At 45.4% G+C, this 27,901-nt stretch overlaps 1 protein-coding gene across 7 annotated transcripts in view; it reads right to left on the reverse strand.

Moving 5' to 3' along the window:
- LOC147619615 (transmembrane E3 ubiquitin-protein ligase FLY2-like) overlaps nucleotides 1-27,901 on the reverse strand; it is a 92,935-nt gene that overhangs the window by 60,320 nt on the left and 4,714 nt on the right. For 6 of the 7 annotated variants that reach the window (XM_086773286.1, XM_086773288.1, XM_086773287.1 and 3 more), the window contains 6 exons: nucleotides 5,012-5,084; nucleotides 4,743-4,870; nucleotides 4,531-4,649; nucleotides 4,386-4,446; nucleotides 369-438; nucleotides 76-153 (listed from right to left, as the gene is read on the reverse strand). In XM_086773286.1, coding sequence (XP_086629412.1) covers nucleotides 76-153; nucleotides 369-438; nucleotides 4,386-4,446; nucleotides 4,531-4,649; nucleotides 4,743-4,870; nucleotides 5,012-5,084 — 529 coding nt within the window. The remainder of the gene's footprint in view (nucleotides 1-75; nucleotides 154-368; nucleotides 439-4,385; nucleotides 4,447-4,530; nucleotides 4,650-4,742; nucleotides 4,871-5,011; nucleotides 5,085-27,901) is intronic. The other variant, XM_086773292.1, reaches the window with a different exon arrangement.

A 27,901-nucleotide genomic window follows, 5' to 3' on the forward strand; every position in this document is an offset into this window, starting at 1 on the left:
GATGAATCATAAGCATGCCCAAGCAGCCGTACACAATTCCCATATACACCACGAGAGACAAGGATGAGAGATTACTCGTATAGTCAGAGAAGACCTGAGAGATACGTGCTGCCATTTGGACTTTACAATCCTTGTCCATACCAACCACCTGAACTGCAAACAAAGCACACAATATACTCAGTACTTGACCTGAAACAGACAATTTCCAAGTGAACATTCCCAAGGCACAATATACTCAGTACTTGACCATAAACAACCAATGCACAACTGAAACTTCCAAAGGCATCATTAACAGCAGACCAACCGTAACTTAGGATATCTAACCCAAAAAGAAAAATTGAATTTGGTATTCACGTAAAGATCAGCACCATTCTTCGCCTTTCTCCGCATCCGATCCCTGGGAGACTCTTGCAGAACCTGAGATGAGAAAATTCCAAGCTGTACCCGATGACACACAACAATTTAAATCATTCAGTCCTAAGATCTCGATTTGGGTTTCTATGAAATAAGCATCAACGTTCATCGTGAAGGAAACTAAACCTTAAATTGTAGTTTACACCAATTCAAAGTAAAACAGCCCATTCATGACCATCAGCTTGGCTAGCACACAAAGCATGTAGGTACAGAGTAAAACTATGTTCAGCTTGAAAGTCATTGCACACTTTCTTGATGCATGACCAGAGAAGTAACATGGGAAAAGATGCAGTGAGATAGCACCCTGATGTGGATCATGAGGCTTGCATACGCAAGGCAAGTCAGACCACGGTTTACCATAAACATCTACAGCAATACCTGTTGATATTGTAATTAAGGTAACAACGATGGCCAAAAGCATCTGAGAATGACTCTAAAAATCAACATAGAAATGATACTGGCAGGACAAAGGCTGAAGAAATGTACCAGAGACTTGCAAAGGACTTCGAGCATTTCAATCATACACTTGCAAGAGACCTAAATTATTGTGTTGCTAAAGTGCATTAGTGATCCAACCTTAGCACAGCATGCCAAGTTCCAACACAGCCTCTACCACATTCTGCAGCACTTCAGAGTATTGAAGGAGCTGGACTGAGCAAGAGAAGGTGCAAGCTGCTGGCTGGAGGGAAAATAGCAATGCTACCCCTCACACAACTGCTGCTACTAAAGTTTGCCCAAATAATCTGCCCAGCTGCCCAAATTTTCCATCCACTGTCTTCTAATCTGGTTGTCTATCTACATGTGCTCATTCAGGCCCTAACTCCTCTGCCCTGCTATTAGACTTCTACTCTTTAAACCAGGTATATGCCTTCCCCTTCAAGTCGATCTAGACAAATGTGACCCTATGAGAAAGCACATAATTGATTAGATCAAAGTGTGCTTCCCATCCTATCAATCCAGGATAGCACAATACTGGTATGTTTTTTGTTCTTCCCACGCCAGTACGGCTAAAAAGGGAGGCTGAGTACTGTTTATCGAGAGACGTTGTTTGGGTTAGTCGTCGTTGCATCAAGTGCACATCTAGGTTCTGTCTAAAGGCACAGGAGTTGTTATGCCCCCCATAGGAGCCTGGAGGATCTGAGCTTGTTTGTCACGCTGCTGAGGTGCTAGATTTGGTGGTTGTGTGATCTGATTTGTTTTGTTGAAAAGTGCCCTGTGAGCTGGTATCTGTGGCATGCTCACCCATATGTTTAACTGCTTAGATGTGTATGATCCATCAAAAGAAAGGGCTTAGTGTCATCATTAAACTTTAATGCCATCCTAGTTCTAACTTATAATCTTTGGGCAAAAAGAGACTGTAAAATGACATGGCAGTAGATGAGGCCACATTCAAAAGTTCTCAAGGAAAGCATTACGAAGCTGCATGCTGCTCAGCCAAAGTCAAATATTTTAACAGCTATAAGGTGATTTATATAGGCATATGTAGAGCAAAGTAATCATTATGGTTCTCAACAAAAAGGACAGTAATCATTATGGTTCTCAACAAAAAGGACAGGAGGACGTGAGATATCTGAAGACACCAGAGAGCTAAAGCTACACATAATCAACAACTGAGTTAAACAATTGAAAAGCATTCAGGGTTGGATTACAAATGGGCCTGGCGATGATTTGAGAGGATTTACCAGGATCAAACAAAGGCTACACTAATGCTTATTAGTGGAACTTATAATTTGAGTATGAGTAAAGTAAAAGTTAATCACCCTGTGTAAAGCGACCTTAAATTGAAGACACCTCATTTAATAAGTTATATAGGTGAGTCATGAAGGGATAATTCTAGAAAGGGAAGAAAACCCATGGCAACTCAGCAGGCATAGCTCAACCTAGAACCTGAGAGGTGAGTCCTAGTGGTATAGGAGACCAGGACTTGGGTGAGTCAAGGTGTGGTTGTGGGAAATACACCCAAGATCCATGCCAATGGGCTAAGGTTATTTAGGGGCACTTATCATCATGGCTTTACTCATGTAAAAGAGCTCACATTCATCTAGAATCAAGGGCTTACCTCCTAGCATTTATGAAGCCACCCTTGTTGACTTTTGTTGAGAGATTCTAAGGGAATCACTAGAGGGAATGTAGAAGTTGATTGAGGAGCTAGCTGACATCATACATGACACATCTGATACTTTGTACTCAGCCTATTTAAGAGGCTCTCTCTCATGAATGATACACTCTTGCTAGATTTGGTGGTTGTGTGATCTGATTTGTTTTGTTGGAAAGTGCCCTGTGAGCTGTTATCTGTGGCATGTTCACCCATATGTTTAACTGCTTAGATGTGTATGATCCATCAAAGGAAAGGGCTTAGTGTCATCATTAGAATTTAATGCCATCCTAGTTCTAACTTATAATCTTTGGGCAAAAAGAGACTGTAAAATGACATGGCAGTAGATGTGGCCACATTGAAATGTTCTCAAGGAAAAAAGCATTACGAAGCTGCATGCTGCTCAGCCAAAGTCAAATATTTTAACAGCTATAAGGTGATTTATATAGGCATATGTAGAGCAAAGTAATCATTATGATTCTCAACAAAAAGGACAGTAATCATTATGGTTCTCAACAAAAACGACAAGAGGACTTGAGATATCTGAAGACACCAGAGAGCTAAAGCTACACATAATCAACAACTGAGTTAAACAAAAGAAAAGCACTCAGGGTTGGATTACAAATGGGCCTGGCAATGATTTGAGAGGATTTACCAGGATCAAACAAAGAGTGACCTTAAAATGGAAGACACCTCATTTAATAAGTTATATAAGTGAGTCATGAAGGGATAATTCCTAGAAAGGGAAGAAAACCCATGGCAACTCAGCAGGCATAGCTCAACCTAGAACCTGAGAGGTGAGTCCTAGTGGTATAGGAGGCCAGGACTTGGGTGAGTCAAGGTGTGGTTGTGGGAAATACACCCAAGATCCATGCCAATGGGCTAAGGTTATTTAGGGGCACTTACCATCATGGCTTTACTCATGTAAAAGAGCTCACATTCATCAAGAATCAAGCGCTTACCTCCTAGCATTTATGAAGCCACCCTTGTTGACTTTTGTTAAGAGATTCTAGGGGAATCACTAGAGGGAATGTAGGAGTTGATTGAGGAGCTAGCTGACATCATACATGACACATCTGATACTTTGTACTCAGCCTATTTAATAGGCTTTCTCTCATGAATGATACACTTTTGCCTTCTCTCTATTATGTGCAACTTATCCTAAGCTTCCTGCTATTATGTGTGATTAACATAATCATCTAGGTTCAGCACTAATACCTTGCATCATTATGATTAATCATGAGATTCCTTGTCACCTATGAGCTTCCATGATTTCCAACAGTGGTGTTGGTCTAGCCTACAGCTTGGGGGTGCTCGACTGTGGAGCTAGGGCTGGGTGGTGTCTTGGATTAATATATCTGTAGGTGTAGTGTTTCTACACGCTAAATTGGTCCAGAGAGCCTCGTGTAAATGATCAATGTAGGTGTAGTGTTTCTACACGTTAAATCTGGTCGAGAGATCCTCATGTAAATTATCAAGTAACCCGTAAATTATCAAGTAGCCCTAATCCCTTCAAACAGGTTTCATTGATCGTACCATTTTTCATCTATAAGAGACAAACACGTCCAAACAAAGTACATATCAATATCACAAAAAGATTCTACAACTTCTTCAATCCATGATAACGTAGAATCGTGTGGGACTCTGGTATTTGATGCCCACAAACAAATTCAGGTAGCTTATGTCCATTCCCCTAGCTTGAAAATATTAGGATGTCAAGGAGGGTAATGTATTCACTTGATGAGCTTCAGATCTTGAAAACAGAAAGTAGGACTGTTACACAAATTCAGTCATTTGATGAGCTTTAGGTCTCAAAAACAGCAGTATAGTCAGTAATTCAGGCAAGCCTTCAAAATGAGTGTATCAACCTGCTTACCAGGTGATATGGGTTGGACTGCATAAACTCCTCACCTTTTGTGAGTTCTCCATCATTTGGACTGCCAAAATTGAAATTAAAAGTAAACAAGTGTTTCTGGAGTACAACCACATCACTTCATCTCGCTGGTACAGGCTATACTGACCTGCTAACAACCATACGTAGTTGTCCGAATGGCCACACATAAACCCCTTCCATTTTTACTTGAATCGCCTCAAAATCACTACTCTCTAGATACATCCCATCATGTAGTAACACCTCCCCCTACATAATAAAGTCAAAAACATTAGATACTAAAACCAATCCAATCTACTAACTTGCCTTCAAGCTGCAGAACATCTAAGTCTCGAGCTTAACTTGAACATAATGTACACCATATATTTTTGATGGCGAGCTTATAAGTTCAATAACAACGTTCCCCATGGTCTTCTCAAATTTTGGCAGTTTCAGAGAGCTATTATGAATGTCATGGATCCCCCAGTTCCCTGTTAAGATATAAAACATAAACTTAAAAAGCAAGAACACAACAAGGCTAAACACCAGCTTGTTTAAGAGCCTAGAAGATGCATCTGCACAAAAGCGCACATCAAACCATGCTTTCTAGCATGATTCCGTCCTTTTCTCACCTTTGAATGTGCCCGATATATTCCACATTGGATAAGGTCCCACAGCACCCTTGTTTCCATCAGGGAATAGGTGCTGACACACCAAGATAGAGCAAATAAAGCAGTGAGTGACACCAAGGTCATATTGTTTCAAACTACGACTGTTATAAAGCATTAAAAGAAACAAAAATTGTTTGTTAACTTATAAATGACAAATAAACCTTCACATAATTCAGCTTGTACTGTCAAGCTGGCCGGACTCATGATAGACAGGTCGAAGCAGGTCAAGCAACACGCTAAGCTAGCCAGGGACATGTCACATGGCATTGAACAAGCCAAATACAACTAAACAATCAAAACTCAGGCAAACAACTGAGTTTATCATATATGAATATAGAACAAGGTTTCAAAAAACACTGGACTTCCCTCTATGAAAGCTATCAAAGACCAGCATAGTATTTTCAAAGCTCCGTTTCATAGATAAGATTATTGCTCTGGCTTCTAAGAATTTCTTCAAGGACCTAAAGAAAGGTGGTCAAAATCGACTCTCTTGGTTAAGAGTCTTCTATCAAATTCTTGTTCCTAAACGCAAAGCCTCTGAATCCAGCTTTTTTGCTATCCAAGACCATCTCAAAACTCAATTGCAAGGAGACAAAGCCTCTGAAGTCTCTGATTCAAGTTTTTTGCTACCATCAACTGGCTTTGCCTTGGAGGAGAGATAGTGGAAGCATGCACTTTCTTGGGAGTGGTGTTCACTATTTTCAGGCCCACATCAGCCTTGTTTAGGCGGAGCCAAGCTGAACCACCTGAGGTTAATGAGGAATCCAACGGAAACGGGCATCTAGCTCACCACCCAGCCATAGAGCCCCTCTAGAAGGATTGATTATTTCTGTAAAAAGAGCCCTATTTTTGGCTAAAGCTTCACGATTGGCTCAAGGGCTATTTTTGGGAATACATGATTAAATACTCATGTGGTGCAAGGAGCCAGCACGCATGAGGGGGAGATTTAACCCAATCCTTGTTGATTGATGGTGATGTTTATTTTGCGCACAGTGTTCAAGTCTATGGTTTATCTTCCAAGTTTATTTCCATGTCTATGTTTAATATGTTTGAATCTATTATTTATTGGAGTTGAATATTTATTCGTGATTACTGTGTGCAATTTTGGTACTTTGATTCTCACACTCGCCCCCCAGCTCAAGATGTAGAGACAAAGCCCTGGTATCCCATACCACCACGACACATAGTGAGGGTGTAATCACACAGTGTCGTCTCTACAAGGCCATCAGTCTAGGATAGAGAATGATCAATCCCCATAATTGAGCCTTGAACTGATTTACATAGCCATCCCATAGCTAGGTGCTATACTTAATTTCCAGCTTGGAAAACATTACCTTACAAAGATGTGCACTGAATTTGGGATCCCTACCATTGACAATCTCCTCAAGCGGCCCAAAGAGCTTGTAAAACTGCTCTACAAAGAGTTAAGTCAACTTCTCACACTTGACATAAGATTGTACGTATATCCGGCGGTTGGGCATCTTAGTCAACCTGCCAACAATGTCCCAAATTGAATCATGGCCTCTGCTAGCCAACCATAAAATCTATCAAGATACTTTGTCAGTTTTTCTCAGGTATCTAAAGTGAATACATTGAGTACACATTCGCACGTAGTCCTCAACATAGGACCTCATATGTAGCTAATAAAATAGCCGACTAATGTTATGAACCTAGAGCTAATCCTCATATTAGCAAGCCTAATCCAACAGGGTTATGTTAGCAGTCATCTCCCTGTTTGTACATATTACTCAGTGAGGACCTTTGTTGTGGGTGTGCCCGCCCAGGATTTTTCCCCATTTTTCCATGGTTTTTCTCCCTGTTTTTGGTCGTGGGGACTATCTGGTGCTAGCTGACTTGATCTGGTCCTGGCCGACTGTGTTTTTTCTTTTGGCCGACTGTGTCTTGTCCTGGCCGACTGCACATGTGTTGGCCGACTGGTCATTTTCTCAGTCATGGACACCCAGTCAGCTGTTTTTGGGCTGGCCGACCAGCAACCTAGGGTGGTATAAATACCACCCTTGCCCCCCACACTCTTTTGTACCGAATCTTGTGTATATAGCAAAGTTTATACGGTTTCTCTCTCTATACACTTCTGCGCTTTGTTCTCCACAACAGTTGTCTTATTTTTCCACTGTGCATTCCGACATGGTATCAGAGCCCTAGGTGGCTTGAAGCTTGGAGACAATGGGAGCTTGAGGGTTTGCTGATTTGTGGTGCTGATTGGAGATTTCTTGGGCTGTTTGGGACTTGCAAATCGGGTAGAAGGTGGCCATCACTGTTGGACAGCCACCTTGCATATTTGCAGCCTCTTCTTCATTTTTTTCCCCACCCACGCTCCCTTCACAAGACCTTGTGAACCCTTGAGATGGCTGAGAAGCACGTGAAGATCCCTACTCTCCCCACATTCCCGGTGGATCGACAGTTGGACAGGACCAACTACGGCATCTAGAAGGTAATGATGGAGTCTGTCTTAAGGTCTTATGACTTGGCTGATTTCATTGTGGTTGGTGTTCCACGGCCGGAGTTGGAGGACGGGGAGCTTTTACCCTCTACTCGGAAAGAACCGGAGGCTCAAGCACAGTTGTAGGATCGTGTCAATGCCCGTGTGCGTTCTTTCATCTTCCTTAATTGCATATCACAGGTGATTAATCATATCAAACATATGACGCTGGCCAGAGGGATTTGGCAACATTTGGCTTCTCTGTATAACACGGTATCACCCATGAAGCGGATTTTCTTGGAAGTGCAAATGCGGGCAATGGATCCTGCAAAGTCTTCGACGATGCGGGAGCACATCAACAAGCTGCAGGCTCTTCAGCAAGAGGTTCTTCAGGTTGGGAAGGAGATATCTTCAGAGGACATGGCCATCACTTTGCCGTCTCATCTGACCTTCTCAGTATTCAACTTTTTACTCCTCTTTGATCACCAATGGGAGGCTCAACACCATCACATGGGAGGAGCTTGTGCCAATGGTCTTGGACCAAGAAGAGTGTTTTACGAACCCTCCACAGGACGGAGGTTCTAAGGCCTTGATTGGCCAGCCGTCAAAAGGCCGCAGTAAGGGCAAAGAAAAGTCTTCACAGGAGAAGTCTTTTGAGAAGGAGCCCGACTTGGATCGTTACGCCTTGAAGGCAAAGAGGACCTGTAACAATTGTGATGATAAAGGCCACTATTGGAGGAAATGTCCTAAGCGAAGCACCAAGAAGGGTGCAGATTCCTCAGCAGTAACCGTGAAGACTCCAGCTTTTGTGCAATTGGAGATTATGGACACAGATGCTTCATCTTCTTCGAGCAGGGAGGCGGTTGGACTCACCGCTAGGGACACTCGGGATTGGATTCTAGACAGTGGTGCTTCCGGGCACATGACTCCTTCCCGCCGCCGAGAGTTATTACAGGATCTTAGAGGGCACGCTGTGTTGGAAATAAGTGCACACTAGGTGTACTATTTCTCTAGTCTAAGTTTCAGTTCAGTCTTTGTGTCTTGAGTCTAGTGCCATGTGGCACCTCTACATTTATCCCATAAGTGAGTCTACTCAATCTTGTACTTCTCACCTATAAATTATAGGTGTCACATCAATGAAAGTATCAATCTTGTGTCTTGTCTACACTCATCTCAAGGTATGTCTATGGTTTGTGTTTCTTTCTAGTTATGCTCTCATTTCAGTTTCAGTTTCAGTTTTATCTCTGTCTCTCCCCCATTTTTCTACATGGTATCAGAGCCAGCCTCAGGGAGGCTGTTTGCAGCCTATGCGCACTCATGTGGACAGCAGGTTGCAGAAAAGCATGAGAGGCAACTAGCTTCCTGCATAACAGCAGAGGCTGTTTGGCGCAGCAATGAAGGGAGAGAAGGACCAGAGATGAAGTCAGGGCAGGGTGTTGGGGGTAGGCATTATGCCCACCCTTATAGTGTGTACAAGCCCATAAGTTTTATAGTACATAGTACACTTAGTACTTTTAAAGTACTAAGTGCACTATGTGCACTAGAGCAAATATACATGTGTGATAGGGGAGTCACACACTCATACTTTGTGAGTTGACTTATCCCCACATGTCTCTCTCTCTCTCTCTCTCTCTCTCTCTCTCTCTCTCTCCCTTCTTCTCTGTGTGTGTCTCCCACATGAAACCCTAACTGTTTCAGTTGAGCTTCTTTAGCTCCTTTAACTGGTATCAGAGCTTGATCACCTCTGCAGTCCTGTCAGGTCAACAGCTGTCCACCACTGCTCTCTGCTGTCAACTGCAGACGCTACAGCCACGTCAAATACCTCGTCACACCAGACGGCTGCGGTATAGGCTACAACACAGTTCATGGCCTCTGCCCAGTCGCCTTTGTTGGGTATAAAGTCCCAGTTTCGCCTCCGGACCTTGATCATCGCGTAGCTCTTTTCGAGAGCTTCGCGGCCATATATTTACTTGTACATTTGGCCCCCATTTGGGCCTTGTAACGGCATTCTTTGTATTTGGTCCGCCGGGCGCCCCATAAGTTGGGCGCCCGCCCATACCCTTGTATCACTATAAATACGAGGTCTCCCTTGAGCCTCATCAAGACAATCAAGATATTCTTGAGCATTGTGTGAGTTCTCTCTCTCTCTCTCACTCTTCTCTATCTCCTCTGCACTTCCTTGGCTGCAAGCTCTTGTGTTTGAGTCATTCTCTTCCAACAACTGGTATCAGAGCTATGGAGGGAAGCTGTATGCAGAAGCTATGGAGTTAGAGGTGTCTTCCACCACTTGACTACGGGATCGTCTGCGTTTTTCGCGTCAAACACCTCCCTTCTATCATCAAGATGGTGCGTTTTTTTTTTTAGAGTGCTGCTCTCTTTTTTTTTAACGCAGGAGACTGTTTTGCTGTTTTTCTTGCTCTTCCCTCTCCTGCGTTTTCTGCTCCACCCCTGCTGCCCTTCTGCTGCGTTTTCCTCTCCCTTGCTGCCCCCTTTGCTGCGTTTCTGCTGCTGCGCTGCTGCAATCAGCAGCGTTTGCTGCCTTGTTCTCTGCCTTCTGTACGGCTGCCATCAGCAGCAGCCAACGCTGCTGCCAGCAGCCCCACGACCACCAGCAGCAGCTAGGGCTGCAGCCAGCAGCCCCACGACCACCAGCAGCAGCCAACGCTGCAGCCAGCAGCCCCAAGGCCACCAGCAAGCAGTCCGGGCTGCAGCCAGCAGCCCCACGGCCACTAGCAGCAGCCGACGTTGCCTCCAGCAGCCAAGATCTACGAGCAACCCCCAAAAGACAGCAACATACTGCCCCTCGGGTTTACATCGACATTCGGTGATACTCTTCCGCCGTCTCCTTCACTTGAAGTTGTTTCATCAATCTACGAGCATCCTACATTCAACCCATATCTGGTACATAACATCTTGCTATTGCTTACTTTCTGAAGTGTCAGTTTGATAAGTCATGGCGTCTACAAGTGATCTTAAGGGTCTACTAGAGATTAAGAAGTTTGCAGGCACTGGGTTTGATCTTTGGAAGGTGAGGATTCAGAATATCCTCTATCTGCGGGAATGTGATACTGCACTTGAGCAGTTCAAACCCGCTGCTATGACAGATGATGAATGGGGAATCCTGAACAGAAAGGCCGTTGCCTATCTCCAGATGGCTATTGCTGATGAGGTTCTTGTAGACCTCAAAGGGCTGACAACAGCCTATGCCGTCTGGGAGAAGCTGAGAAGCACCTATGAGATCACCACGCCAGTGAACCAGGTACATCTCATCAGGAAACTCATGAATATGCAACTTGATGATTCTAAGAATGCAGTAGAGCATATTACTACTTTCACAGGGGTGCTTAATCAGATGCAGGATTCTGGATTGCCTGCTTTTGATGATAAGTTGAAAGCTATCTTTTTGCTCACTACTTTGCCTGACTCTTGGGAAACACTTGTGGTGTCACTTGGGACAAATCCCAACCTAACTTTTGATGGAGTCAGGGGTGCTATTCTCAATGAAGATATCCGGAGGAAGACCTCAGAGACTAGCGGTTCTGCAAATGTCTCACGAGGGAGGACGACCAAGCGGGGAAATACTACTACCAATTCAAAGGGTAGAAGCAAGAGCAAGGGCCAGCAATCTGATGTTACATGCTACCAGTGTGGTCGTAAAGGCCACAAGAAGCCAGATTGCAAGTTTTACAAGATGGAGCAAGACCGGAAGAAGAAATCCAGTCATTCAAATGACAAAAAGAAGGAAAAAGAGAGTAATTCCAGCAAAGCAGAAGAGTTCGAAAAGGACAAGAGCAAGGCCAATGTGGCCTCTGGTGTTGTCATAGAGGAACTGTCTGACTCAGATGATGTGCTATGTGTTTTTTCTGCTAATGCTCTTGATGTTCATAACTTGCATGTCACAGAACCAGATGTTATTCATGCCTTGATGTATGAATCTGATGTGCTTTCACAGACTTGGATTAATGACACGGGTGCCTCTTTTCATGTAACTCCTATCAAGGAGTGTTTTGCAACTTTCACTGCAGGCTCCCGAGGAAAGGTGTTCTTGGGGAATGATCATGCTTGCAATATTGAAGGTATGGGCACCGTGAATTTGACTTTGCAGGATGGTAGTGAGTTTGTGCTGCCAAATGTGAGGTATGTGCCTGGTTTGAAAACCAGTCTCCTGTCTGTGGGCCAGCTTGATGCCTTGGGATACACGGCCATATTTGGAAATGGCACATGGAAATTGACCAAAGGCACAAGGCTGATTTCAAAAGGATGCAAGAAAGGAACATTATATAGCCTTCATGGTCAGGCTTTGTCTGGTAAGTTTATTGCTTTTGCAGAGGTACGCTCCCACATGGAGCTTTGGCATAAGAGACTTGGCCACATGAGCCATAAGGGTCTCTCCATTTTGTCCTCCTTGAACAAGTTTGATGCAAAAGGAAGCAAGCTTGATTTTTGTAATGATTGCTTGTATGGGAAACAGAATAGGAGTTCTTACTCCTCTCGTGCCTCTCGCAAGGCTGAAAAGTTGGACTTGGTCCACTCTGACATATGCAGCATGCCCATTAAATCTAAAGGTGGTTCAAAGTACTTTGTGTCTTTTGTGGATGATCACTCACGAAAAGTATGGATCACTTTGTTGAAATCTAAGGATGATGCTTTTGCTGCATTTCAAAAGTTTTATGCATTTGTTCATACTCAAACAGGAGTGAAGATTAAATGCTTACGCACTGACAATGGGGGTGAGTTTGTTAGTACTAAATTTCAGAAATTTTGTGATGATAATGGCATTAAGAGGGAACTTACACCCCCTTATAGCCCCTCTTCAAATGGTGTGGCTGAAAGGTATAATCGTACACTGTGTGAAAGAATTCGATGCATGCTGTCCACAGCTAATCTCTCTCAGGATTTTTGGGGAGAAGCCTTGAAAACTGCAGTTCATGTTTGCAATCGATCTCCACACACAGCTTTGAAAGGTGGAATCCCTGAGGAGGTTTGGTCTGGCAAACCGTCCTCATATGACCACTTACGCATCTTTGGTTGTGATGCATATGTGCATATCCGCAAGGAAGACCGGAACAAGCTTGATGCTAAGTCCGAGAAGGGCACCTTCGTTGGCTACGGTGATGAAGGTGAGATGGGCTACCGTGTGTGGTTGCCATCAACCAACAAAGTGGTTCGCAGCCGGGATGTTGTATTTTATGAGGCAAAGCTGCTCCGTAATGTTTGTGCCTCTCATGGTGATCAGAAAAAGGTCAAATTTCAGCACGGGCAGCCACCCATTGATGCTGAAAATGAGCCCCAGGATGCTTCACAAAGGGCTGAACATAATGAGTCCGTGATATTTGAGCCAGAAGAGGTTGGACAGCCGCTTCATGCTCCTGGAGGTGTAGGGCAGCAACCCCTATATGCTGAAAATCAGGTTGTTCGTGAAAACCCGCAGCCTTTTGATGCTGAAATTATGATTCCTCCCGATATTGACCCCCAACCAGCCAATGATCATTGGGTACGGAGGTCTACTCGTTTTCGGAGGGAACCTCAGCGTTTTGATCCCTCTTTGCAACATGTTTTGCTTATAGATGAGGGTGAGCCTCTTACTTTCAAAGAGGCTAAGTCTTGTGAACTCCGAAACAAGTGGGAGCATGCTATGCAGGAGGAGATTAAGTCTCTACATGCAAATGACACTTGGGACTTGGTTGAGTTGCCCAAAGGAAGGAAGGCTATTCCTAACAAATGGGTGTACAAAGTCAAGACAGTTGACGGCCAGCCTAAGTATAAAGCCCGCCTTGTTGCTAAGGGCTATGCTCAGAAGGAAGGGATTGATTTTCAGGAGGTCTTCTCCCCTGTGGTCAAAATGACCACCCTTCGTGTTTTGTTTGCTCTCACTGCTGTTTTGGATTTAGAACTGTATCAAATGGATGTAAAGACAGCTTTCTTACATGGTGATTTAGATGAAGAGCTGTATATGAAGCAGCCTGAAGGCTTTGTCATTCCTGGCAAAGAACGTCTGGTTTGTAAGCTGAAGCGTAGTCTCTATGGGCTGAAACAAGCCCCGAGGCAGTGGTACAAAAAGTTTGATGCTTTCATGCTTAACCAGAAGTTTAATCGTAGCCATGCAGATCATTGCTTGTATACTAAAACTGATGCAGATGGCAGCCTAGTGATACTTGTGCTGTATGTTGATGACATGCTTCTTGCCGGGAAGAATAAGAGCGTTTTGGAAGCTCTTAAGGACCAGCTGAAGTCAGCTTTTGCTATGAAGGACTTGGGTTCAGCTGAACATATTTTGGGTCTTCGGATTAGACGGGACAGAGCACAGAAGTTGCTTTTCCTCTCGCAAGAGAAGTATATCCAGAAAGTCCTTGATAGATTTAACATGGCTGATTCTAAGCCTTTGGGTGCTCCATTGCAGCCCTATGTTAAACTATCCAAGGATGATTGCCCAAAAGATGATGATGCAGCCAGTACTATGCGTGGGATCCCTTATGCTTCTGCTTGTGGATCTCTTATGTATGCTATGGTTGCTACACGGCCAGACATTGCTCATTCAGTGGGAGTAGTCAGTCGTTTTATGTCCAACCCGGGCAAAGCACATTGGGATGCTATAAAGTCTATTTTGAGGTACTTGAAGGGGACACAGAAGAAATGCCTTATGTATGGTAAAGGTCCACTTGAGGTGCAGGGTTATTGTGATTCAGACATGGCAGGTGATTCTGATACCCGCAAGTCTACTAGTGGGTACATCTATACTCTTGCAGGTGGTGCTGTTTCTTGGTGCTCTAGACTCCAGAGGATAGTAGCACTTTCTACTACTGAGGCCGAGTACATCTCCGTCACAGAGGCTTCTAAGGAGGCCATTTGGTTAGCACGCCTTGTCACAGAGTTTGGATTGCCAGAGAGGGCTCCGGTCCTTGGTTGTGATAGCCAGAGTGCCATATACCTGGCTAAGAATGCCATGTTTCATGCTCGTACCAAACACATTGATGTACGGTACCACTTCATCAGACAGGTGCTAGATGATGGTTTGGTCAGTTTGGTCAAGATTGGCACTCATGAGAACCCTGCAGATGCTCTCACCAAAAGTTTGCCAAAAGCACAGCTTGATATGTGTCTACAGCGGGTGGGAGTTACATAGCTTAGAGGAGCTTCACTGGCCCTTTAAGTGGGAGGTTGTTGGGTATAAAGTCCCAGTTTCGCCTCCTGACCTTGATCATCGCGTAGCTCTTTTCGAGAGCTTCGCGGCCATATATTTACTTGTACATTTGGCCCCCATTTGGGCCTTGTAACGGCATTCTTTGTATTTGGTCCGCCGGGCGTCCCATAAGTTGGACGCCCGCCCATACCCTTGTATCACTATAAATACGAGGTCTCCCTTGAGCCTCATCAAGACAATCAAGATATTCTTGAGCATTGTGTGAGTTCTCTCTCTCTCTCTCTCTCTTCTCTATCTCCTCCCATACCCTTGTATCACTATAAATACGAGGTCTCCCTTGAGCCTCATCAAGACAATCAAGATATTCTTGAGCATTGTGTGAGTTCTCTCTCTCTCTCTCTCACTCTTCTCTATCTCCTCTGCACTTCCTTGGCTGCAAGCTCTTGTGTTTGAGTCATTCTCTTCCAACAGCCTTCTCTCGGCTGACCCCAACGCATAGTCACAAGGAACGGGGGACGGTAACGGGGGACGGGGACGGGGACGGGACGGGGGACGGCCATAAGTAGGGAACGGGGACGGGGGAGGGAACGGCACTCAAAAAAAACTTTTTTTAAAGTTTTTCTACTCTTCCCTTATTCTACTTTGGAAGTACATCAAAATGAGCACAAATTTACATAAAATGGTAAGCTTTTGAGTCGTATTAACACCGGATGGTGGCCGATTGTGGCCAGATAGCATGAGAAGATTCTGGAGAAGGTTGGCACACTGCCAACCAGGCTACATGCATATGTGGTGAGTTATTATACACCTACTGCATATGGGCTGTAAATTTTGGGTCCGTTGCGGCGCGCAGTTTCACACCAGCCTACTTGGGGGAAGGTGCGGAGGGGGGCGTGAGCCCCTCTCTGCAGGGGGTCCGGGGGGGAGTCATTGACTCCCCCCCGGCCCGAAGGGCCGTTTACGCTAAAGCCTAAACTCCATGCTTGTAGCCTTGTAGCCTTGTTCTTATATAGATATTAGATAGGCAAGAGAGAGGCAAGGGCAAGTGAGAGAGAGAGAGAGAGGCAAGGGCCAAGCCTCAAGGGCCAAGGCCCAAGGCCCCAAGGCTCAAGCCTAAAGGCCAAACCTCAAGGCAAGAGAGAGGCAAGGCCCAAGGCCCAAGCCTCAAAGGCTCAAGGCTACCCCAAACGGCTAGAAACGGCCCCGCAAAACGGCTAGAAACAGACAAAATAAACCACAGATGGCTCCCTGCCGTCCCCCCACAGGGCCGTCCCCCACAACCGTCCCCGTTCCTATTGCCGTCCCCTTCACCGTCCCTTGTGAGGGACGCCTCCAGGGGGACGTCCGTCCGTCCCCTGCCGTCCCCGTCCCTGCGCCGTCCCGTTTCGCCGTCCCGGCGTTCCAAGCTTCCGTCCCCTCCGTCCCCTGTGACTATGCCCCAACGCCTGCACACGACAGCGCTCCACCAAGGCTGTCTCCAGTGCCCGCGACACACACAGCTGTTCACCGCACAGGCCACTCTGTTGGCAGCAGCTAACTCGACTGCTAAAACTGCGCCACGATACTGCTGTTTCAGACTGTCCATGACGGCGCACCTGTGCCCAACGTCGATTTCCTGCAGCTGGCGACCTGTAGCCACACCACTCGACACCTGCTCGCCTTGCACGTGTTCCAACTGCCAACAGCCAGAGGCTTGATCCAGATACTGTACCTGCAATCTTATAGCAGTTTTCAGACAACAGTACATAGCAGTTTTCAGAGCTCCTCCGCTACCGCCCACCTGCACGAATACAACATCCGTACCTGCACAGCAACGGCAGCATCAGCACACAAGTCAGCAAATACGACGCCCCCCCCCCCTTTTCTACAACAGAAATCAGAAATTTCAGAGGTATTTGCTTCAATTTTGGGATTTGCATGTCCATTATCATCAATTGAGCAGGTACAGGTCCTAATGGCCCAGATTTGAGCACAATTGGCAACATTGGGTGACATTGGTCACATTCCGGGTCAATTAGCAGGAAATTGGGTGTTAACATTTGGGGCTTTTGATGTAATTGTGCCATTGGGCATTCATACATGCTGTATGATGTGAGCAATCTCACATTCAGGGCTAAATTGCAGGAAATTGGAGTGCAAATCAAAGGGCTTTTGTGCCAATTGGGTTGATTTGCATGCAGGCACTGGCATTTGATGCTTTGGGCGATGTGTTGATGCCTGTCAAGCACTCAATGTGCCAGTAAATCAAGGGGCTTTTATGTATTGGATGTATATGTGGCCAGGGGAAGCATATGTGGCCAGGGGAAGCATTGTGAAGACTATGGATGCCTTTCATGTGCATTAATGTACCATTCATGATCAGAAATTGATCTTGAATCAAGGGGCCCTTCAAGATTCTGTGCTTGTTGAGCTTGGCAAAGCAGCAGGGAAGACTTTTATGCCTTGAACCGTCAGAAATCCACTTGCAGTCAAGGGGCTTTTGCCCAATTTCTGTCCGGGACTGTTGTATGCAGTGGTGGGGACTGTCAAGGTCTGATTTTCACTCATTTGGACAGCCAGGAGAGCATTTATTGCTACTGTACTTGTTGGTACAGATTTGGTGCAACTTTGTACAAGTTTTGGCATGGCTGTACATTGATTTGAGTGAGGAAAAGGCTCATTTTCAGCTGCTGTACTTGCCGGTACAGATTTGGTACATTTTTGGTGAGCACTTAGTACTGTTGTACAGTATTTTGGAAGGGGAACAGAGCACATCTAAGGTGCTGTCATAAATCTGCAGCAACCAGATTTTGGTGATTTTATCACATTCAGTGGGAGGAGAGTTGCATTCGTGCTTCCGCAGTGGGAGATAAACTTTGGGAGAACAACTGTGACCACTTTGTGTGCTTTGGTGCAGTGTTTGCACATCTTGCAGGGAGTCAGGCATTGACTGTGTCAAAGGTTGCATATTGCTATGGCAACCACAGGTGAGAGCTCTTCATTGCTTCACATCAAGAAGCTTGAAGGCTCACATAATTATGACATTTGGCAAACCCAGTGCTATAATGTGTTGCTCCAGAAGAAGCAGCACAAGCCCATCAAAGAAAGGGGTGTAATGCCCGCTTCTCTTACTGCTGAAGAATGGGAAGATATGGATGAGCTGGCAAGATCCACCATCATGTTGTCTATGTCAGACTCTTTACTTTTCAGCATACGTGAAGAGAAGACAGCTTGGGGAATGTGGCAAAGATTGCAGGACTTGTATGCCCAGCAAAGTGCCTCAAGCAAAGTGTATTGGTTGAAGAAACTCATAGGTCTTCAAATGAAGAAAGGGGCGTCTATGACAGCCCATCTAAATGAGTTTAATGGTGTTGTCAGCCAGGTCATCAATCAAAAGTTGGCAATGGACGATGAGTTCAAAGCCAGCTTTCTCTTATGCACTTTGCCAGAGAGTTGGGACACATTCAGGACAGCCACTAGCAATTCAAATGCTATGCTGTCATATGCAGATATGGAGGGTGCTCTCCTTCAAGAGGAGATGAACAGGAAGAACAACTCTGTTGGAAAGTCCAATGCAATGAATGCACGTGGGAGATCCCAGCAAAGGGGTAAAAGCCAAGAACGGGGAAGGAGCAAGTCCCGCTCCAAAAAGGACTTGGAATGCCATTATTGTGGCAAGAAGGGACATTTCAAAAAGCAATGCTACAAATGGAAGAATGATCAAAAGGAAAAGGGCAAAGGAAAAGACAAAGACAAAGTGTGGATGAAGTCCTATTCATGTCTTCACTTGATGCCCATTCACTCCATGCAGGAGATGGTCATGGTATGCACTCGTGGATCATTGATTCAGGTGCCTCCTTTCATGTCACAGGTTGCAGAGACTTGTTTGTCAGGTATACTGCTGGCAATGAAGGAGTAGTTTATTTGGGTGACAACCATGCATGCCAGATTCTTGGCAGAGGTGATGTGAGGCTTGTGTTTTCAGATGGCTCACAGCTTATGCTCCATGATGTCAGGCATGTGCCTGAGATCAAGAAAAACCTGTTTTCTACTGGACAGCTTGATGATGCTGGTTATGTTACCACATTTGGTAGTGGAAAGTGGAAGATTAGTAAGGGCTCACTGGTTGTTGCCAGAGGCTCTAAGGTGGACACTCTTTACTTCATGCATGCTGGTGTTTGTCACCATGCTAATGTAAATGCAACCGAGCTGCCGGAAATCTCTATGTGGCATAGCCGGTTGGGACACATGAGGGTCAAAGGAATGGAGCAATTGTCTCGTTTTGGTTACTTGCCTTCTCTAAAGTTCTCAAGTTTTCAGTTTTGTGAGCATTGTATATATGGCAGGCAACTCCAGTGCCCCCACAAGAAAGCTCTTGGATAGAAAGATGCTCAATTAGAGCTTGTGCATACAAATGTATGTGAGATGCCTCAGCTTTCTTTGGGAGCGGAAAAATATTTTGTCTTTTATTGATGATGCCACACGCAAGGTGTGGGTTTATCCTCTTCGTTTGAAGAGTGATACATTCTCAGTGTTTGAGAAGTTTGTTGCTCATGTTGAGAATCAAACCGGCAAAACACTGAAGGCTTTGCGTTCTGACAATGGTGGAGAGTATATGTCTAAACAGTTTCAGGACTTTTGTGATGCTAAAGGCATCAAGAGGGAGCTCTCTGCTCCTTATGATCCTCCACAAAACGGGACAGCAGAGAGGATGAACAGGACCATTCAGGAGAAGGTCCGTTCTATGTTGTCACATGCTGCGTTACCTCATGGTTTTTGGGCTGAAGCTGTTATGACAGCCGTTCATCTTATAAACAGGTCGCCTAACACGAGGCTTGGTGGGAAAGTGCCATAGGAAGTATGGACAGGGAAGCCTCCGTCCTACAAGCACTTGAGAGTGTTTGGTTGCGTTGCGTACGTGCACATACGCAGGGAAATACGCACCAAACTTGATCCTAAGTCTCACAAATGCATATTCCTAGGATATGGTGACAGAGGTGAAATGGGATATAGACTTTGGGATCCATTGAATAGAAAGATTATACGCAGCAATGATATCTTTTTTGATGAAACATGCATGTATAAGGAGCCTGCAAGGCAACAGGAGCCTGGCAGAGTCATCTTTGATGATGATGGACATCATGGACAACAACCAAGGGCTGTAAATCAGCCATTACAGCAACAAAACCAGCCCTTAAATGGTGCTGAAAATGGTCCAAATGGACAGCCAGAGATGGCAGAAGATATCCCTATGGATATCCCACAGTTAGAGGAGATACCGGGCATGATCTTTCAACCTTATGGCATGGAACAGGAGCCACCAATAGGTGATATGCAGGCTGGACAGCAACCTGCAAATGATGATCATTGGGTACGGAGGTCCACAAGACCCTCCAGACCCCCTGACAGGTTTGTTCCAGGGGTTGACTACTTGATGCTCACTGACTGTAGGGAGCCCTCTTGTTATAAGGAGGCTTTACAGAGGGCAGACAAGGCTCTTTGGGAGCGTGCTATGAAGTCAGAGATGGATTCTCTGCACAAAAATGGAACATGGAAGTTGGTGCATTTGCCTACAGGCAAGATGGTTTTGCCATGCAAGTGGGTTTACAGGCTCAAAGTTGCACCTGATGCAAAGCCAAGATACAAAGCCAGGTTAGTGGCTAAGGGCTTCAAGCAGGAATATGGTGTTGTCATGTGCATCAGCAATGCCATGGACCTTCTCAAGGCTAGATCCAGAAGAGGCAGACAGATAAAAGACTAGGAACCGGATAGAGTCAGACTGTGGAGCACAAGATGCAGTAGTGGACAGGTTGGACTTGGAGAAGCACCAGGGAGCAGTCGGCTGAGGACAGAAGCTGTCGGCTGAACCAGGAAGAAGGCGCATGAAGTCGGCTGATTTAATAAGCATTTAATGCTTTTAGAACTGGCCGACCAGCAGTCGGCCAGTTTCCAGCAGTTCCCACATTGTCCAAGACACATATAAAAGGGGCCCCCTTGCTCATAGCATTACTCATTCCACCCACTAGGGGTGTGGGTCACTTAGAGGTCCCATAGGGGACAGAATTTAGGGTTAGGAACCTTTTTATGAAGGCAGCCCATGGCTGCAAAGATCTGTACCTTTTTTGTACATAGTATATACTGAAATTCCAGCACTTCTCACTCTCTCTCTCTACTCTCTCTCTACTTGCGTTTTTGCATCATGGTGCGTTTTCGCATCAGAAGGTCTTCAAGAGTGTTTAGGGCTGAAAGAAGACTACCCAGAGCTTCCGCGCGTTACATTGGTATCAGAGCATCAGGCTCAGCCAAGCTAAACACTGATTCAGTCCCAGATGATGGTGTACAGGTCCAAGGTACAGGAAAGTACACGGATTCGAAGCCCAAGGCGGGAACACAGATCGGGAAGAACTCCCAGGAGGTTTGTTGGTGGTGTTCCACAGTGCCAGATGGGGATGGCAGTTCCGTGAGCCAGATGGGTTCTAAGGGAACGGTCCCAAGGGAGGTTGATCCTCCAAGGGTGATGTGAGAGTGCCAGACTCAGTTCCAGGAACGAAGACCAAGACGGTGTTCAGAGTCAGGGCAGGAATGGATTGTGGACTAGAGGAAGACCAGATGCATAGATCTTCATCAGAGACAGAGTGGTTTGGAGAACAGAACGGAGTTTCAGAGAAAAAGGTTTGCCAGGGATGGATGATGACAGAGGGACTTCGGGACAGGATTGGGATGATGACAGTCATCCAAGAGCAGGTTGGATTCCCGTCATCAAGTTTAGCAGAGGGGGATGTCATGTGCATCAGCAATGCCATGGACCTTCTCAAGGCTAGATCCAGAAGAGGCAGACAGATAAAAGACTAGGAACCGGATAGAGTCAGACTGTGGAGCACAAGATGCAGTAGTGGACAGGTTGGACTTGGAGAAGCACCAGGGAGCAGTCGGCTGAGGACAGAAGCTGTCGGCTGAACCAGGAAGAAGGCGCATGAAGTCGGCTGATTTAATAAGCATTTAATGCTTTTAGAACTGGCCGACCAGCAGTCGGCCAGTTTCCAGCAGTTCCCACATTGTCCAAGACACATATAAAAGGGGCCCCCTTGCTCATAGCATTACTCATTCCACCCACTAGGGGTGTGGGTCACTTAGAGGTCCCATAGGGGACAGAATTTAGGGTTAGGAACCTTTTTATGAAGGCAGCCCATGGCTGCAAAGATCTGTACCTTTTTTGTACATAGTATATACTGAAATTCCAGCACTTCTCACTCTCTCTCTCTACTCTCTCTCTACTTGCGTTTTTGCATCATGGTGCGTTTTCGCATCAGAAGGTCTTCAAGAGTGTTTAGGGCTGAAAGAAGACTACCCAGAGCTTCCGCGCGTTACAGGTGTGGACTTTGATGAGATCTTCTCTCCAGTGGTCAAAATGACCACACTTAGAGCTGAATTAGCTTTGGTTGCTCATGATGATCTGGATTTGATTCAGATGGATGTGAAGACTGCTTTTCTTCACGGTGATCTCCATGAGGAGATATATATGCAACAGCCAGAGGGTTATGCAGTGAATGGAAAGGAAAAGCTTGTATGCAAGCTGAAAAAGAGTCTTTATGGGCTCAAACAGGCACCAAGGGAATGGTATCATAAATTTGATACATTCATGAAATCCCAGGATTTCAGGAGGAGTGACATAGATCACTGCTTATACACCAAGAAAGCTTTGGATGGCAGTCTATTGATCCTCATCTTGTATGTTGATGATATGTTGATTGCCGGGAGATCTCGTAAAGAGATGGATGCCTTGAAGAAGAGGCTGCATCAAACCTTTGATATGAAGGATTTGGGTGATGCAAATCACATTTTGGATATGCGGATACTTCGGGACAGAAATCAGCATGTGTTGTATTTGTCTCAGAAGGAATACATTGGCAAAGTTTTGCAGAGGTTCAATATGGAGGGGGGGGAAGAAGACTAGTACTCCTTTGCCTCCATATGTGAAACTCAGTGCTATGGACAGCCCACAGTCGGATAGTGACAAGGCTGATATGGCCAAGATTCCGTATGCTTCAGCTTGTGGCAAAGCATTGGGAAGCAGTGAAAGGTGTCATGAGATAACAGGATATGTGCATCTGCTTTGGCAAACAGGATGCATTAGTGCATGGTTACACGGATTCGGATTATGCCGGTCATCCAGATAACCGGAAGTCTACTACCGGTTATGTGTTTACATTCACAGGAGGTGCTGTGTCATGGATATCCAGGATGCAGAAGTGCACTGCCTTATCTACTACAGAGGCCGAGTATATTGCAGCCACAGAGGCTTGCAAGGAGGCATTATGGCTATCTCGGTTAGTGGTTGATTTGGGTTATACAAGGGATATTCCATTGTTGCATTGTGACAGTCAGAGTGCCATCCAGTTGGCAAAGAACCCTGTCTTTCATGCAAAGACGAAGCATGTGGATGTGAAGTACATAGTTGTCACAGTATGAAAATACGATACCATACGATACGATGCCGTACGGGAATATTCGGTACGATATGAAATTTTGGGATACGGTACGATAAAATACGGTTTTTATTTTTTACACTTACAAGCTATGGAGCTTCAAGCTTGAATGTAAGGGAAGGTTGGGAGGGGAGGAGTCTACAGTGCTTGAGAAACCAGTACATGGATATGTGTCTCTCCCGGTTGGATCTTCCGATTGTCTCCAAAAAAGAACCTGGATGGGTAATGCAATACCAAAGGTCTCCCAGTGTAGCGTTTATGACTAAGGGACCGTCCTTGCACAAATATGAGTGCATCTAGGGTGATAAGTTTAGGGACTCCTCTCTAGATCAAAATGGCCATGTCCAAATGTTCTCTCTTGTGCATAACTTGAGAATCTAATTGTCTAGCCTACCTATACCAGGGATCCCCAAGTGATGTAGCAAGATTCTCTCATTCTACCAATCAAGTGTACACTACCAGTCTACCTCGCCAGATTTTTTAGGTCTCTCCACAACCCCATATGGAATACTGAGTGGACACGGAAGTTACGAAGTATTGCGAGCATTTGGGATCTTCGTTAAGCAGGGTTTCTATTTTTTTTAGCATTTGGAAAAAAAAAATTCAAGGAAAAAAAAAAATTTGGGGGGGGGGGGGAAAAAAACTAACTCGTACCGTACGATATCGTACGAATTCGTACGGTATCGTACCGTACGACTCATACGTACGAATAGGTTCGTACGCGTACGAGAAACAACTATGGTGAAGTATCACTTCATCAGAGAGGTGATAGAGAACAAGCTGATTCAGCTTGTCAAGATTCATACGGATGACAACCCGGCTGATCTATTGACAAAGAGTTTGCCTCAAGAGCGGTTTGCTCATTGCAGACACTTGAAGGGCATTGGATGAGGCCAGTTTCAGCCTTGATATGGCCTTGTATATTATCATGTACACGCTGATTTTTTTCTTTTCCTTCACTTAAGGGCACATTGCCTTTAAGTGGGAGGTTGTTGGGGTAAAGGCATTATGCCCACCCTTATAGTGTGAACAAGCCCATAAGTTTTATAGTACATAGTACACTTAGTACTTTTAAAGTACTAAGTGCACTATGTGTACTAGAGCAAATATACATGTGTGATAGGGGAGTCACACACTCATACTTTGTGAGTTGACTTATCCCCACATGTCTCTCTCTCTCTCTCTCTCTCTCCCTCCCTTCTTCTCTGTGTGTGTCTCCCACATGAAACCCTAACTGTTTCAGCTGAGCTTCTTTAGCTCCTTCACAGGACAGCGTACCATGTGCGTGCACGCATGCCAGTAAAGATAGCAGCAACTGCTGTGCACGGGCAGAAAACAGGCCACCAAGATGACAGAAAGTGAGCAGCCGTTATTTTTTAGAGTTTTTTCACCCCAAAAAAAAAAAAACAGAAAGCATGCTGTTTTTTTTAGGAAACCTTCTAGATAAAACAACTTTGGCCACTTATATGTGTTCTAGAAGGGGGCACCCAGTTTTTTAAAGAAAAAAGCAGTAAACGCTTTTCTTTTAACAAAAGCTAGAGGCAGCCTATGTAATAGAGCATATCTTACCTATCAAACCATCAAACGGAGATCCTTCTTTACATTCTGCGTGGAACAAAACAGCGAGGAGCAGAATTCGCACCTCTTCTTGTACATGGAGCTCGGGAAGGCTCGGGTAAGTGGTTTTTTTTTCCCAAAAAATAAAAAGATCCTTTTATTAGTTACCAAGAAAACCGCCAAAGTGGCTACATACAAACTTGTCCTCAAATGTGAAACGAGAGTCCAGATGCATAAAAGGGGAGGATGCTCTTCTCCTCCAGCTGGCCGCTTGTCTCGTGCACCCTACATTGGGGTACACAGTGACACACTGGCATGATCATCAGTGCAGCATTTGCACACAAGTAGCACCTTTTTTAGGAGTATTTGTCGTACAACTTGACCCCTTTGTGAGCCCTCAATCCAGGGACAGTCAAGCACGAGCTACGTAGGTCAGTCTCTGAGCCTTAGAGGTCAGTCATTGTCGGTCCTCTTAACCCACTTGGATAATGCATCATGAAGAAGCATATAGATGTCTACCATAGCCTTAGATGAATGTGTAGGCATGTTTAGGATCATTGCACATAGAAGGGGCCAGCCCAACATGGGCTAGCCTTGCAAAGGGTACCCAACCCCTTGCCAAGCAGTCAGCCAGCCCCTTTGGTGGCTTATGTGACCAGTTGGCCAGCAGCCCCGACCAGACATACAGCCCGACCAGCAGTCTTCACAGCTGACAGGACTTTTGCAGCAGCCAACTAGCATTTTATGCAGTCGTGTGTATTTTGCAGCAGCCGACTGGCATTAAATTCAGTCGTGGGATTTTACAACAGGCCGACAGTCCTCTCTCGAAGACAACCAGAAGTAGGAGGCAATATAAAAGCATGCACCTCAATCCTAATTCACATATTCAGGTATTCAGCAGAAAGTGCAAAAGCAGGACAGCATCCATACTCTCTAGGCATCAAGGAAGCTCCTCTCCACATTCAGCCAGTATATGTGCAGTCCTACAGCTATCTGGACTTGCACCAGTGGCCAAAAGAGTCTTCAGCAGAGCCTCGGATTATGTGGATACTCAGCCGACGTACGGTCTTCCTCGTCCTTGCGTTGGACATTCATATCGCTTGTTACTCAAGCATTGTACAGCATTCTCCAAAGAATAATATAAGCAAATACTCCTGCTTTTGCAGGGGGGGGGGGGGGGGGGGGGGGGGGGGCGAGGGGGCCTTCAATGGGTATTTGGAACCCAATACTGTGTCATCTTCTACATTCTCATTCTCTTCTCTCTCTCTACTCTCTCAATTGGATGCTAAAGATTCTCACCGCATAAAGGTATAAAGAAGGCCCTGTTGTGTGTTATCGCGATCACCGTTAGTGCTGTAACATTTGTATCAAAGCATCAGGCTGGTAACCCAACTCGGCTACCTAAAGAAGTGAGAGCATCCGGAACTGCGGTCCAAAAAAAAAACACCTAGGCCTCCACCATGTCGGGAGAGACATCACATCATGAAGAAAGCCAACAAGAAGAGATGGAGGCACAAAGCTTCCAAACAGAAAAAACGCTTCCACCAAGCACAGAAGAGCTCCTGAGAATAATGACGGAGCAAATAAATTCTCTGAAGATGCAGCTTGCCGCCGAAAAAGAGAAGCCCAAAAAAGGCATCTCAGATTTGGCACAGGTCCTCCTCCATACGGAGGAACAAAGAAGAAAAGACGAAGATCGACATGAAGAACAAAGAAGAAAAGATAAAGAAGCAAAAAGAAAAGCAAAAGAAGAGAGAATTGAGACCTGCGGAGAAACAAAGGGATAAGGAAGCCACACGCAAATATGAGGAAGACCAGCACCGCAGAGAGAAAGCTGACCGAGAGTTCCAACAAAGACTTGACTGGGAGGCTGTGCAAATCCAACATCGGTAAACGATGGCACAGATTCTAGTGGCCCTCCCTCGGCAGGTTCCGAACTCCTCGTCCTCCACCGCCCCTACCACCACCGTCATACAACCTCTCCAAATTTTAGTAAGTATGATGGTAACTGTGATCATGGCACATGCTGCAGTTACTCAATTTATTCATCAATTTGAAGCACATTTTCCTTTAGCTGAAATTATAGATCCACAAGACAAAGTCCATGTAGCAACACCCCAACTCACTGGGGAAGCTGTTACTTGGTGGCAACATTGGTCACAACTTCACACAAACCCTATCATAGGCCAATTCCGTTTTCATTGAAACACCTTCATGGCTAACCTCAAAGCCCGTTTTCTTCCACCACAATACATGACCAATCTTGAGGATGAGTTTTACAAACTCACTCAGGGTGGTTCACCTGTTTTGACCTATCCCAACAAGGTCATTACAATGGCCAAGCAATTGGGCATATCGGAAGAAGATAAGCTCAAGCTATTCATTCGAGGTTTAGACACTACCATTAGGTACCGAGTGAGGAATTTTGAGCCTCAGACTTATGCACGGGCATTGACCCTCGCTCAGAATCAAGAGCTAATGATGAACAAAGGTAAGCCAAGCAGGTACAGTCTTCCCCAAAGGCCCAACAACAGTCATCTACCCAAGATAAGGAGGCTCATAACAGCAAAGACCAAAAGAAAAATTCTCCGAGTTAATCGGGCAACAAAAAAGATTCTACGCCCAAGAAGACTCCTAAGGAAAAAGCTAAGGAGGGCGTCACTGGAGGTTATCTCTAGCCAGATGAACAGACACGGTATAGGACAGAGAACCGTTGTTTCTTCTGTCACACTGTGGGACACGGGAAGAAAGATTGCACTAAGTTCAGGCTGAAAAGTTTGCTAAAGCATCCACTTCCACAGTAGCAACCGTAGCATCCTCATCCACACCTCCGCCATCAGCCTCAAATGCCATTCAGCTTTTACCCTCTTTGAATTCAATGCCACCGATGGTATTTGATGATAAGCAAGAGGGTGAGACTGAGGGAAAGACAAAGGCTCTCATCAGTGCTACGGCACTGCAAAGGGACAGCAGTTCATTGTCCTCTTTGACATGGGTAGTTCTGACGATGCCACCTCTCCATAATTGGCCACCAAGATGAGCTGTACCTTGGTTCCTTATCATCTAGATGTGGACGGGTTTACCCCTAGTCTACATACACACATCACTCATAAAGCTCAGCAATTTGAGTTTCAAGTTCACCGGGCCACATTCTAGTGGGGTTTCATTGTCTCCCCTCTTTTAGGGTGTTACATGAGCCTCGGGATCCAGTGGTTTAGACAGTATGCACCCATTCCTGATTGGAGGCA

The sequence above is a fragment of the Cibotium barometz genome, chromosome 33 (genome assembly GCF_041138505.1).
Source record: "Cibotium barometz isolate CiBa-2024 chromosome 33, ASM4113850v1, whole genome shotgun sequence".
Taxonomy (NCBI): Eukaryota; Viridiplantae; Streptophyta; class Polypodiopsida; order Cyatheales; family Cibotiaceae; genus Cibotium; species Cibotium barometz.